Source organism: Siniperca chuatsi, linkage group LG23, assembly GCF_020085105.1.
Source record: "Siniperca chuatsi isolate FFG_IHB_CAS linkage group LG23, ASM2008510v1, whole genome shotgun sequence".
In the NCBI taxonomy this organism is placed as follows: domain Eukaryota; kingdom Metazoa; phylum Chordata; class Actinopteri; order Centrarchiformes; family Sinipercidae; genus Siniperca; species Siniperca chuatsi.
The window spans coordinates 23,508,962-23,523,539 of record NC_058064.1 but is presented as its reverse complement, the minus strand read 5'-3'; the positions used below and the strand labels follow the sequence as shown (position 1 = coordinate 23,523,539).

The following is a 14,578-nucleotide window of genomic DNA, read 5'->3' as shown; positions in this document are numbered from 1 at the left end:
CAAGAAATTTGCTACAAACATTCATGGTCTCCAGAGGGTGAATAAAGACTTTGGTGGTCCCCTGGCTTTTCTTTTAGTGCCACCATGAGTTCAAAATTCCAATATTTCCAATATTTTGGTTCATGACCAATACCAGCAAAATTAATGTCAATCCTCAGATTCAGCTGTACTTTGTTTAATGATAATTAGCAAAATGTTAGCATGCTAAAATGCTAAACTAAGACAGGGACAATGGTATAAATTCAATTAAATTTTCATTTAAATTTTATTTATATAGCGCCAATTCATAACAGAAGTTATCTCATTGCGCTTTTCCTATAGAGCAGGTCTAGACCGTAGTCTTTATAATATTAATTACAGAGACCCAACAAATCCCACCATGAGCAAGCATTTGGCGACAGTGTCAAGAAAAAACTTCAGAGGGCAGACACCTCGGACAGAACCAGACTCAATGGTGGGCGGCCATCCACCGCTGCCGTGTTAGGTTTTGGGGGGGGGGCAATGCAAAGATCAAGTAGAATTTTTTTTAATATATATAGTAGAATAGTAATTATAGTGTTAATTAAAAAAATAGACAGCTATAGGAAGAATAATGTCAGCATCAGTAACAGAGCCAATAACTACAACTGTAGTAGCAGTTGTCGAGCTCTCCGATTGCCTTGGATAAACAATATACCTGCTCAACATCAGTATGTTAGCATTGTCACTGTGACCATGTAAGCATTCTGACGTTAGCATTTAAGTCAAAGTACAGCCTTACAGTGCTGCTAGCATGGCTGTAGACTCTTAGTTTTACAAGAACTTTTTACTGACCAGCGTCATAGCTGAGAACCAGGCAGGCAGCTTTTGGCTATAATGAAGTTCAGTAGAGTAGCAACATGAGCAGTCACACCTGGTCATAATACAGTGCCTAGTAGTAATGTAAAGTTTTTACAGTTTGTTTGTACAAAAATGCTGGTGTGATCCTTTAATTTATGGTTGGTGGAAAATGTAAATGTAAAATGCACTGCAGTATTGGTGTTTGGTAGCTTTGGGCATTGGTTGAATTAGTAGTGTGCATTACAGAGCAGGGAAAATGGCTTTAACTCTATTTTAAAAAATCCCACATATTAGTGTCATTTTTGCAATCCAAACCAGCATTTTCTTTACAAAGAAGTCCTCAGGAATATGTTTGAGTTGTGAAGGAGTCTTGTAGGAATTATGCAGGTATGGTGCAGGATAATGAATTGTCCCGCAGGAAGTTTTTGTGCAATATGTCACTTGTCGGTCACTTATATTTGCTTCATTTGTATATGACTGTGTCTATGTGGTCTCTGCCCATCTATCAGCAGGTCGACGTTGTGCTAAACAGAGCTCGACATCAGATCTGGCTGAATATGTACCCAGGGACCCATGTGGGTTATTCAGGTCTGACAAGTAAATGTGTCAGTGGGCTGCAGGCTTTGCTTCTCGGCCTCACTGCCTCGTCACATCAGACATGTTGAGCGTCCACAGTTTGCGGCCGCCGCTCAGTTTGTTGTTTTAGGCTTGACTGTGCTGAGTTCCAGGCCTGTGTCCACCTTCTCCCTCTGCCTCAGTTTATTTGACTTCTCCCAGGTTTAAATTGATTGTAGATACTCTGCTTTCTTATGAGTTTAGTTTTCAAACAGGGTTGGTGCATGCTTTGGCAACTGTTTAAAGTTTTATTTTATCCCCTGGCTTCATTGTGCTGTTAGTTCTCTGCTTGTACAGGGTCCAAATTTGGCTGTGCATAAAAATGTTGATGTTAACTGAAATATATTGTCTGAATTATATAATGCTGAACAGGAGAGCAGATTTTGTTTGATCTTTTGTTAATCATATAAATGCACAATTTCCTTTGGCTCCTTTGATTCTGGACGTTGATGGAATGGTCCTGTTGGGAGTGGACAGCTAGAATGGTAGTGTTTAAGAAAGGACTTTGTTTGTGAAGGGGACTCTCTAGAGGAAATGACACCCTAATGAGGTACTTGAAATGTTCTTGGGTCCCATGAAGGGACATTATTCACCATGGGGACCAGGGAAGTGGTGTGGTGAGTGCTACCACACTAATGCAAATCCTGAGGAGTAAAGATGCAAATGAATGACAGTCAAGTTATTCACTTAGCAGATTATTTTTATATATATTTTTTTTAATTTTGTTACATATTTGGAGATTCACCTTTGTCTTTGAATTTGAAATACTTGTTACTTACTACAACTTAAATCTTAATTCACACGGTGCTTGGATTTGTTTGGAGAGCATATTTTAATAACATAACATATTTTGAAGATTTTGATCTGCATATGGATTCTAATTGGCATTGACACTGATGGACTATCAGAATGATGGTAATTTCTGTCAAATAGGCCATGGCTTTTATGAAACGTTTCTCCCAAATCCAAATATGTATCAAATTTGGTTAAGATCAGGTGAAATTTGTTGGAGTGGGGGAAAAAAATAATTCCAAATTGTGGAAAATCTTCATAGGAAGATAGATAGAAATGATGTGGTGTTGGACAAAGTATTTCTCTTCTACACCACATAGTTCAGTTATGCTGGGCGTTAAGACACCTTAACGAAGTAGGGGAGTTTCATTGTCATGGTTACAATAGTACCAAGGTTAAAGTTATGGAACAATCATGGTCATGCTTAGACCTAGCTAGGTTGTGGGTTAGCAAACTGTCGCTACAGTTGCTGCTACAAAGCTAACAGCCAGAGAGGACGAGACGGTTTCCCAGAGCCAGCACAGCAGCTCCAGACAGCGATACTCACAACTCTCCTGCTACTATAGCTAACATCACAACAACAACATGTCTTGACAAACTAGAAAGTAAGCTGAATGTCCATGGGTACACCACCCTTAACTTAAACCATCAGCACTAGAGCTGCACACCACAGAATAATGATGTTGATGCCTTGGACATCTCAATGAAAATTAGCTCCAGCCAGCACAAAATGAATGATGGCGTCTTGGACTAACATGATCTTGTTAGAGTGTGGAGGAGTAGGACCCAAATGCAGACTAGCAGGTAGAGCTGGTGCAAATCAATAATTTTATTAACAAACAAAAAAAATGGCTTACACTGAATTGTCTCAGCAGGTAAGTAGTCCTGAACAGAAACACAAGTCCAACATTGATCAGGCAAAACCCAAAATTCACAGAAAGGCAAGGGATACAAGAATCCAGGTGAACAACAACCCAGGGTGCTTGACAGAGATACCACGACAACCTGACACAGAACAAAGGAAGGACACCCTAACCTAAGTGTATTTAATGAGACACAGGTGAAACTGATCAAGACACAGGTGAAAACAATCAAAGACAGGAAGCAAAACTAAAAGACACTTGAGGGAAGGAGGCTATTTCAAAACAAACAGGAAATAACAGAACACAAATCCAAAATCATGACAGATCTATTTTGTATTTCACATCTATATCAGTGTTTTACCCCACATCTTCACTAGAGGATGGCTTTCCTATCACGTTGTGAACTTTAGGAAACTTTGGCAAAGAACAGAAGATGATTCACTGAGAAACAAAATGCCGATGTCTTGGTAACAGAAGTGACATTTTATGGGAGTTAATTTTGTTGTGTTGGAAGGCCATTTAGTCTGTCCTTGAGGAGACAGATTCCCTCTCTCGTTTTTCATGTCTGATACTCCCATTTCAGAAGAATAAAGACTCCTCTGAAAAGTCACACAGAGGTGCCTGGTCACACAAGAAATGTGATTGATAGGCATGAGAAGTGAGGCCACAAGGTTGTCAGTTTACATCATGGACCAGCTACCAATTATGCTGGGAGAAACAGTGCATACTTCTTACAAGCATGCAAAATAAAAGGTAAAGTTAAAAGAAAAAATCATATGTAAAACTTTCATCAGCTTGGAGTGTAATACAGCTTTGTTGTAATACACACAACTTTGTGAAAGAAACCATCTTTTGTGAGTGAAGACATCTGATTGTGCCATGATGAGTAGACATCTGCACACTCCCAAACTAACTTTTTCAGTTCTTCCCAGAGCTCAGTGATATCTTTGGCTGGCTTCTCCCTCCCTACTCGCCTCTCTGGAGAGTACTGGCCCGCCGTCCTCCTTCTCCTTGCTTCCTCCCCCTGCTCCTCTCCCCTCTGATGAAGATTTAAACACTGGTGTATTTCAGATATTATTGCCACAGTGTGCTCTGTAAATCACCAGGACAGGAGACCACATCAAACAGACATGGAGGGATCAGAAGATGAGTAGGAGGAGGTATGACCGGCCATGTGCTGTGCAGTGCTGACAAGAAGAAGCATTGGATCAGTGACAGCTGAGAACATGGGCTGAGCAGTCCTAAATTAAGGCACAGGGCTTATTTGGTGCTGATGAAGACGACGAAATGTGTCCGGATTTTAGTGTGTGAGTAAGTGAGATTTCGGAAAACATAAAACTGGCTTTTAGCAATTAGGAAAGAAAACAGTGGTTTGATGACCCATGGCTGGCTGTTCAGCTCTGCACTGTCTCCTCACTGTCTCCTGAGGGTGTTCTCTGCTGTGATTATGGGTGTTACGATGATGCAGTAGGTTAAAGATGTCAGCAGTGAGTCCACACAATCACAGTAAAATCATCCTTTAGGGAATTATGGGTTTTCACAACTGGGGTTCTACTCAACTTTTGTATTTGAATTTGAATTTATCATGTGTTATTGGTATATATATATGTTTTTGTTTTTATAAACACTCAAGATTATTACTGGGTTTTTTTCTTCAATAGGTGTATTGAAGAAAAAAACCCAGTAATAATAATAATATCAGAATTATGAAAAATAAATGATTCACTTCACTGCCTAGTTACAGTACAGTGCAGCTCATCTCCAGAGCAGCCGCCCCACACTAAACTCCTAACAGCTTACATGTCAAGTATCATGTTTTACATATGAGACTCACGTCTGAATGCCTTTTTTCAATGTCTGTAGTGTGGAAACAAGATTTCCACACAGTCATACGTTTATAGCCTGCCATACTGTTATCCTGAGCTGCTCTGTGTACAATGACACAGCAAAAAAAAAAGTACAGTGGTTTAACTGACAAAATCAAGCTCTACTCTGGGGCTTCTTGACTGATAATTTTTCAGTTGATAAGTAAAAACTCTGACCTCCTGGTGGCTCTAGAGATAAAATCAGGAACACACCAAAGTCACAAGGTTTCAAGATTTCATGTACAAATAGAAATACATCCAATACAGGGCTGCCAAGTTTTCAGTTCATTGAAAAATGGGATTCTCAGGAGAATCTGGAGGGTTGGCAAGTAGGTACATCTACAAACATTGTATGAAAAGTAAATTAAGGAGAAAAACACATTGCTTAAAGACAGTGGATCCAGAAAACATCTATCTATCTATCTGTCTGTCTGTCTGTCTGTCTCTATCTCTCTCTATCTGTGGCAGTTAAATTAAGCTATTAACCAATGGTACTGTCTGATAAATACGAGCTAGGATAAATACCAATGCATGCATTATTGGTGAGCCTAATTAATCCAAGTGAGGCAAAACTCTGCAACATGAAAGGTGTTTTTTGATTTTGGAGCTGTGTGTGTGCTTTGGGCTCTAGAGGAAAGTCTGATGTTCAGACTTTGTCCTGTGAGTTAGACTTCCTCTTATTTGGTGTGAGATTTGTGAGATAGATATGAGTAAGAGGAGAACGTGATAGCAACCCTGTATTATGTTAACCAAAAATGTAAAATAATGTTATATTAGCTACTAGATTTCAGCATTGAGGTACAATTACATTCATGATTTTGCATAGTTTACTAACCTAAAAACGTATTATTGGGAATCTTGACAAAGTTTCAGAGCGACAGAGACACAGAGCATCCCCGTAACCATAGTAACTCACTGCTTGCACAGCGCGAGAGGAGAGGCTGTATGCTGTGCTGCGCGGCGCTGTGCTGCTCTGCCTTGTCTGGTTGTGCGCTGTCCTTTTTTCGTGCAGTTATCAATTAGCCTATAAATTTGTTTTTCGCTATGTGAGAAAATGGACATGTGGCGTAAGAGCGTGTGAAAAGTGTCAATTGCGTGAGTCTCATGGTCAGTGCGTGAGACTTGGCAGCTCTGCAATAGTTGAGATATTTCAGTCAGGACCAAAGTGGTGGACCGACTGACAGACAGACCAACCGACTGACACTGCCATCTCTAGAGCCATGCTGCTAGCGTTGTTAAAAAGTTTGTCTTTTGGCCCGTATATAGTTTAAGCAGGACAGCCAAATTCAATGTGATTCTATAGCAAAAGCTTGCTGCATGAGGGACACTGCATATGTTGCTCTTTATATTGTTATCTCTCTCTCTCTCTCTCTCTCTCTCTCTCAAAACCTAACATGGCAGTGGCGGATGGCCGCCCACCTTTGAATCTGGTTCTGCCCATGGTTTCTGCCTCTTAAAGGAAGTTTTTCCTTGCCACTGTTGCCAAGTGCTTGCTCATGGTGGGATTTGTTGGGTCTCTGTAAATAATATTATAAAGAGTACGGTCTAAACCTGCTCTATAGGAAAAGTGCAATGAGATAACTTCTGTCATGAATTGGTGCTATATAAATAAATCTGAATTGAATTGAATTGAATCATGGTCCAAACTCATCAACTGAAATTGCACTGACCTTGTTCGTACTGCAGCCAACGTAAAAATCTTATGAAAACACTGGGAAACATTTTCAGTTGACATATTAGCAAGAAGCTATAGCACCTGCTAGAATACTCTCAGGGAACAATAGACTAAGATAGCTTTTATTAACTTAATAAAAAATGTTTTTCTTGTGCTGGCTCTGGGAAACCGTCTCATCCTCTCTGGCCTTTAGCAGTTGACAAGCTAGCTAATGTTAGTTACATTACTTGCTGTGTCATTGTTCGCTCTATATCATTTTATTTGTCATGGTACTGGATTTCTCCAGAATCACATACCCCACCTTTAAGTTGATATGGAGAACTTTTTTAGCAAACTGTTGCTTATGTACACATCCAGCAGTTATAGAGCAACATGATCATTCATATGGAGCGGTGTTTGTGTCATCTGATGAATTTCATTTCATTAGTTTCACTCTCTTTTAGTTCTCAACTCCTGAGGGAACTATCTGGCTCTTTAGCTGCTAAATGCTCCACTATGTTCACCAGCTGCTCTCTGACTGCATCCTTCTGCTGTTTGCTGCTGAGCAGCTTGTGTACAGTGGCTTTTTACAGCTTTTTCACTGAAAACAGCTGCTGCTGCTGCTATGAGAGCTCTGTTGTGGGCCGGACAGCTAAAAAATGATCTGAAACTCTCTATAAAGCTGTTAATTCAGTATGGCCACAGTAGGCATGATGTCCATTAAGTGGAATAGACATATCACAGTAGAGGAAAACATTAAAGGCCCTAAACATTTATTTTCTCAAGCAGCTTCTTACTAGGAGCGATGGGTTACATAGACACACTATTTTCTGCCAGAGTTATAGTTGTTTCACATGCGAGTACCCTTGTGTGTTTCTTTTTTTCTCTGTGTTCTTATTGGTTGTCACTTGTCAGCTGAGTTGTCTTCTGTGCAATCAGAATAGGTTCCACAGTTTTAAAAAGTCATTGAAATCTCTCTGTTCCCTGTACAGATGGAATGAACTGCATGAACAAGGACCACGGCTGCGCGCACATCTGCAGAGAGGCTCCAGGTAAAGGCGGGGTTTCCTGCGAGTGCCGTCCTGGCTTTGAGCTGGCCAAAAACCAGAAAGACTGTACACGTACGTATCACACCTGACCTCAGTGTCACACCACATCCCCACACTGACACACACACACCCCCCAGGAAATAACCGTGCTTTTAGGTCAGCCTTTGGTCTCTGATTTATGTGTGGGGTTTGTTCACATATGTTCACATTAAATGAGCAGCTCACAGACGTTGGATGTCTTGAAATCCTACATGTAGTCAAATGCACTTTGGCGTAACGCTTTCCGTCATCTGTTAATCTTTAGTCAGTTGACTTGTCACTTTATTTTACAATTCACATGGCAGCAAGGTATTAACACTTAGTTTCATAGGCTTGATTTTATTGAGGATACGTACTGGTGCGATGAAGGATCTAAACTGTTCCTGTAATAAACATCTGTAATAGCAATGATGGACAAGTTCCAGTAGGCCTTCAGCGGTAAAGTATGAGGGTGGACATTTAATACCAAAATCAGTGAAGCGTTTCAGGCCAAGCCGAAGGTGCTGAAGGATTCAGTAGAGAGAATTCAAGCCCCCCCCCCGTCGCCACTCTATCCCTGTTTCTCACTCTTCATGCCGAGTGCCTGCAGCCATGGAATTTAGGGCTGCTGTTTTTGAGGGTGGAAAATAAACTTTTAGTTCCACTTTGTTTGGCAACACATCTTATTCTTCTCTCAGATGGTGAGAGTGTAAAGATTGTGGAAGCCTGTGAAGGGCTCTAATGCGTCCCCTGCTATAGTAATATTTCATTAGCGGCGAGGGACCCAGTGCTGCATTGGCCTGAGCATGGCGGCACAGGACGGTAGTAAACGAGTGATAAAAAAATTGGTACTTATGTCTGCAACGCCGCGACACACACACATCTTCCCTTCCTTCTCCTCTCATGTCCTCTCTGTCTCTCTCCATTTTCACCTCTCTCACTTCTGTCTCCCACATCCTCTCCCTCCTTCGCTCTCTGTCTCATTCTTTCTTTCTTTTTATTTCTTTTCAATATCTTTTCTTCCCTTCTTTTTCTCAGTAGAGTCACCAACAATCCTATCAAAAATAGTCAGGTTAGGGAAGTGCAACGTTTAGGAAAAGCTCCCGAAGAGTTCACTAAGTGTGTTCGCGCTTGCTTTCCCTTTTCACCTCAAGAACTGTGAAGATTAAACAAATTAGGAGAAAGTAAAAATGTTGGGCAAATCACAAACGTCTCACATAGTTAGTGTTTGACAAATCAGTTCTGTTTGTTATGGCAAACTCCATTTCAAGAGTTTGTGGCCCGTTAAAATGTACTTCTTAGCTGGCTCTTTTAGGGCCAAGGAAGTAAACTGGTTTCTCTGGTGGATAAGGGCTAAGGTTCTGATTTCTCAAAAAAGCTCCAAGAAAAGCTCCTGCATTGAAATCTCCTTGTTACAATCTCCTCTTTCTCACGTTTGCTTTTTTGCTTTCCATCTCCCACCCTTTCTTTGTCTCTCCTCCACGAGTGCATTCTCTTTCTCACTCTTCCACATAATTTCACATTCTTTCTTTTTTTTTCTTTCTGAAGAAAAATTTTGAAAAAGAAACCCTTTCTCTTTCCCTTTCCCCCTCGTTGTCTCCCTTTCCTCTTCAGGGCCCTTTGATCTCAGGAGGTTTTCGAGGAATTCAGGAACCTTTTCATGAACTTAGGAAGTCTAGCTGCTTTCAAACACAGGAACCTAGTCCCAGTTTACATGGGACTAGTATCATGGTTATTATTGTTACCATGACGACAAAGGTCCCCCAACTATAACAATGTTTTCAACCCAAACCATGGTCTTTCCATAGCCCTAACCAAGTTGGTTGTCATTTATTTTGGAGGACTTGTTGGAATCAACATACAACTAACTCGTGGCTGCTTTTTACCCAAAAGAGACCATGACCCAGACCTTTTCCAGATGTTCCCTGCCCTTAGTCCTAAAAAACAAAAACAAAACACGAAACTGTCCCAAGACCTAAATATCAACATATACAAGTTTGTAGTGATGTTATAAACAATATAACCTTCATTCTATATAGAATATGATATGAATTTATGCTTTTTCCACAGAATTTCAGATAAACGCTGAATATAATTTTTGCTTCTTTCTCTATTTTTTCCATCTAACCCTCTCTTTTTCTCTCCTCTCCCCATCTTTATGCTTGCTTCTCATTCTTTCTTAAACCTCTCTCTTCATCTAATCCTCCCTTTCTACTCTTTTCTCCTCCTCCTCCTTTTTCTCTCCCAGTTTTCCCTCTGCTGTAACTCTCCCCCTTTCTTTAACATCCTCTCTTTTTCTTTCACGCTTGGTCTGAATTCTTCTCTCTCCTTTTACTGCAACTCCTATTTTATCCCTCACCCTTTCTCTCTTCATGTCTCTGTCTCTCTTTCTATCACGCCATAATCACTCCTCTCCCTCTCCATTTCTCACTCCCACCTGTCATGTCAGGCCATGTATCTAGTGGGGCATCATTTTGATTCTTTTTTTCTGCACAGTATAAATGTCCCTCTGGGGCTTCTGTCTGGTACATTAGGTCAAACTGTCTTCCCATATCATTACTGTATCTAAATAAGGAATTAGTGGACACTTAAAATGTCATGAGCTTTGTGTTACACATAATATACAAGCTAGGAGTAAGACTCAGATGTGTGTGTGTTGTCTTCAGTGACGTGCAACTATGGAAACGGCGGTTGCCAGCACACATGTGATGACACAGACACAGGGCCAGTGTGTGGCTGCCACCAGAAGTATGCCCTGCACTCAGACAGCAAGACCTGCATCGGTGAGTGACAACCAAGATGGTTTCCCAGTTCACACACAGACGCACCCTGAAGCCATCACAGCTGTTTCACTGTAACATCTGTTGTATGATAGAAGGCCCTGAACACTTTCAGTGTACCACAGAATATTTCAAAGAAGAAAAGTAACAAAATGAGGAAGTGTGGTGGGAGGTTTGGGGTTGTAGGTGGTGAGGTGGTCATCTCCTAACTCTCCCAAATTTCTTCTCCCCTTCCCTTGGCCTCGTCTAATTTAAACACTCTGAACACAAAAGAGACAGGAAGCTGCACACAAAAACAGACACACACTTTAACAGAATTATCTGCTCATCCAGCTTTACCCTGATTTATAGATATATCAATCCCCACTCTCAATAATGGGAGTACAAGCATGGATGAGACTCAGGTTTCATTGTAGCCCTGCTGCTATTAAGAAATGCTGTCAGTGAAAAGAATTAAGCGTAAGACCTTATTCAATCAATGCCTTATTTATGAAAGCTGTAGTCCAGCTTCATGCACACTATATTCTGCATCTAACATGAAATACTAGTGTAAACAATTTCCATAGTATGTATAACCCAGTTATTCAGTAGCTGAAATCAAATCAACAACTTGAGCATTAACACTGTTTTTAATAGCATTTTTATTTCAAGCACAAAATTCAAATCATTGCTCACAATAGGTGCAAGGATTTCAAGATTGGACACAAGTAGAAAATTGCCAATGTGACTTCTATCATAGCTTGACTCTGCTTTGCACTCTGCAGATAGTACCTTCTTTAAAGTACTCCTCGAGGTTCATCCTTTTTCTCCATATCTATATTTTATCATATCTCAGCTGAGCTGAGCCCCTCAGGCTGCATGCAAATTCTGCATCAGTAGGACTGAGAGACTGGTAGAGCTGTCTCACCTTGTATGTTAAAGCATGAAACAAAAAAGTTAACATGTCACTTTTGACAGCCTTAAAAATCTTAAAAACACAAATATTAAGTTTCTCTCAACCAATGAGTCACCAGAGCATTCCTTTTAATATCCAATGGCTTCCCAGATCCCTGTGGGAGATAGAACCAAACTGCAGCAGTAAATCAGGATTTACAAGGTACAAATACAAAACTATGATGTCTCTTTTGAGTCTCTGTCTCCATCTTCTCTGCCACATAAGCATCTATGTCTCAAACACACAATCACTATGATAATGCCCATAGTCAATCTTGGAGGGATTATCACATTGGTAAAGTGTCAGGGCCAAGGAATGAGCAGTAATATGTTTTGAGAAATGACTGAGCTAGCTGGTGGAAAATGAATGACTCTGAAAAACACATTCATCATGTCAAAACTCAATTGACTGAGTGAGCCCAGCCAGCAAGCAGCAGGCAGCTCTCTCTGCCCAAACACGTCATTTATACATATGACTGTCAACAGAAGCTTGCCTCCACATCCTGGCTCTCACATAGAGGATATTCATTTTCATCTTGCTATTTTTCTAATCAGTAGAGGATGGCGTTCCAGGTAAGTGCAGTTGTTCACAGTTGTTCATAACTCTGTTTTCTCTACCTCCTTCCGACTGACATAAATGTAAGAAATAGTTTGTAGAGCCTGAAAGCAATTTTCATTACCACTTCTTTGCTCTCGTTGCCACTCTACTGCAGCTTGTTCCAGTCACACTGGTTTGAGTAGATTGGCATCAAGGACCTGTAATCTTTGGAGCCCGGGCAGGTATTAAGGTATTGATCATTCGTGTGCACACACTCGTCATTTGTACCCTCAAATTAATAATTTGTGTGCAGAAATTAGTAATTTCTTCACTCAAACTAATCACGCGTACCCTCAATTTATTTAAATTACTTTTGTTAAATTAATCGAAGTAGTGTCTTCAAATTATAACATTCATTCATTGTAGAAGTAGGTGCTGAAGTTACAGATTGAGGTGACCTCTCACAACTGAATTTGAAACCTCTGATTAATAGGATTTAGTAATCATGTTACTTCCATTTGTCCTCGTCCCTCAACAGTCTTTCTCATACAGTTTTGATGCTACATTGGATGTTGCTTCAGAACATTTTGTGTACTTTTGCTGGCCCGCTTTGATTGATAGCTGCTCAAATGTTCCTGTATAATGCAGTACAAAATAAACACAGTGGTCAGGTAATGTACAATCTAAATGGGACACTTTGGTTGACTACAATTTTATGGTGATTTTAGATTATGGTATGTAGATGTATTTAACATTTTGGCTGTTAAACATAATGTTTCTGTTCTTTTACGTTATGTTGGAATTATTCATTTGATGGTATAAATAAACTGTGTGTAAAACTTATCAAAAAATGTATATCTAATACGTACTGGGCTCAGGTAATACCAATAGTCAGTTCTGTTAATAACAACAAATGTATACACGAGTAATTCTGGCTGAGCTGGCTTGTCCAAAACTAAATACCACATTTATGGTCATATTTTAAGGTGTGTTCAGACCAAACGCAAAGCAAATTTTTTGTCTTGCATTACTTGCTGTCTTGTTGCTGTTGTGGAAGTCCTAGACACGCCGGAAATGCTGTCGTGTCTGGGTTCATAACATCATTCACAGGCACACACAGCTGACAGGCTTTTACGACACAGCACCACCCAATTATTTCGCTCAAGCTGAAACAATTCAACTCATGCGGATGTGTCTTTGCGTCTATTTGCATCGCCCGGTGCAAATTCGGGTCCATTCGCGTCTTTGCATTGACTTTGTATATAATCGTACATACAAATCGTAATCTCTCTCTCTCTCTCTCTCTCTCTCTCTCTCAAAACCTAACATGGCAGCGGCGGATGGCCGTCCACCATTGAATCTGGTTCTGCCCAAGGTTTCTGCCTCTTAAAGAAAGTTTTTCCTTGCCACTGTTCGCCAAATGCTTGATCATGGTGGGATTTGTTGGCTCTCTGTAATTAATATTATAAAGAGTACGGTCTAGACCTGCTCTATAGGAAAAGCGCAATGAGATAACTTCTGTTATGAACTGGCGCTATATAAATAAAACTGAATTGAATTGAGTCGCGCCAAATGAAAAATTGGCTTCGTGTTTGGTCTGAACACAACTTAAGTACCTATGGATATATGTAGGCATCCATAGAACAGTTCATTTGGACTCTGAGGTAACAGCACTTCTTCAGTTTGGTTCATTTGGATAGATGAGAGCAAAGGCCTTTTAATTCAGTTGGCACCAAAACATGTCTCTGTCCTTTGCTAAAGTAACTGCAATGTAGTTTGTCAGGAGTGAGGATGAAATCCAAATCAATTACAGAAAATTTCCATATTTATGGGTATAATGAGATGGAGGTTGAAATCTGACAGCTAGCAGTTCCTCAAACTCTGAAAGTTTAGCATTAAAAAATGAACCAAACCACAGTCTGGACTAGTGTCTTATTTAGCCACAAAAGGTGTTCATAGCAGTTCATTCTAGGCAGAAATCCCTGTAGCAGTAATCACTAAAGAATTAAAAATTTGTTTTGACTCCCCTGCTGCTAGAATCTCTAACCTCACCAAATCTCTGTCCAATTAATGAGCTGCTTGGGAGTCCATGTGACTTTTGTTTACAAGTTCTGGTGCATTTGTAATGGGGCAGTGTAAACCTTAATGAACCAAATAAAAAAAATCAAGTAAACTTTTCCATGTGGTTAAAACCAAAGAAACCCGAGTGTGTGATTTAACACTTTCTTACATGTAAACTGGTGAGATCATAACCACCTGCACATCTACAAGACCCATAAAGTTTTCTCTTTCCTGACTGTGAACTGAGAAACATCTCAGAGTGATGTCAGTGCTGTTGATCACACACATGGACACACAATTATCTGATGTCATTTTGATGTGCTGTCCTTCCTGCTGTGTTGGAACACTGGAAACACCTCTCTCTCTCTCTCTCTCTCTGTCTCTCTCTATCTCACCACTCGAGCATATTGCTGTGCTGCTTTTCAGCAGCACCAGGTTTTGACTGCCGATAACCCCTTTTTCTTTCCAGCTGCTTTGAAGAAGTGAAACACACCATCAAGTAAAGGCTTCAAAGATGAAGCAGAATGAAAGCGAGTGGGAACCCTCCTCTCCCTCCTTTCCCAATGTCTTGTGTCTTTTCTCTCTCTCTGT

The 14,578-nt window shown here is 40.3% G+C and overlaps 1 protein-coding gene across 9 annotated transcripts in view; it reads left to right on the top strand.

Annotated features, from left to right (window-relative positions):
* Positions 1-14,578, top strand: part of scube1 (signal peptide, CUB domain, EGF-like 1) — a 154,952-nt gene that overhangs the window by 74,338 nt on the left and 66,036 nt on the right. For all 9 annotated transcript variants that reach the window (XM_044186158.1, XM_044186161.1, XM_044186165.1 and 6 more), the window contains 2 exons: positions 7,601-7,729; positions 10,342-10,458. In XM_044186158.1, coding sequence (XP_044042093.1) covers positions 7,601-7,729; positions 10,342-10,458 — 246 coding nt within the window. The remainder of the gene's footprint in view (positions 1-7,600; positions 7,730-10,341; positions 10,459-14,578) is intronic.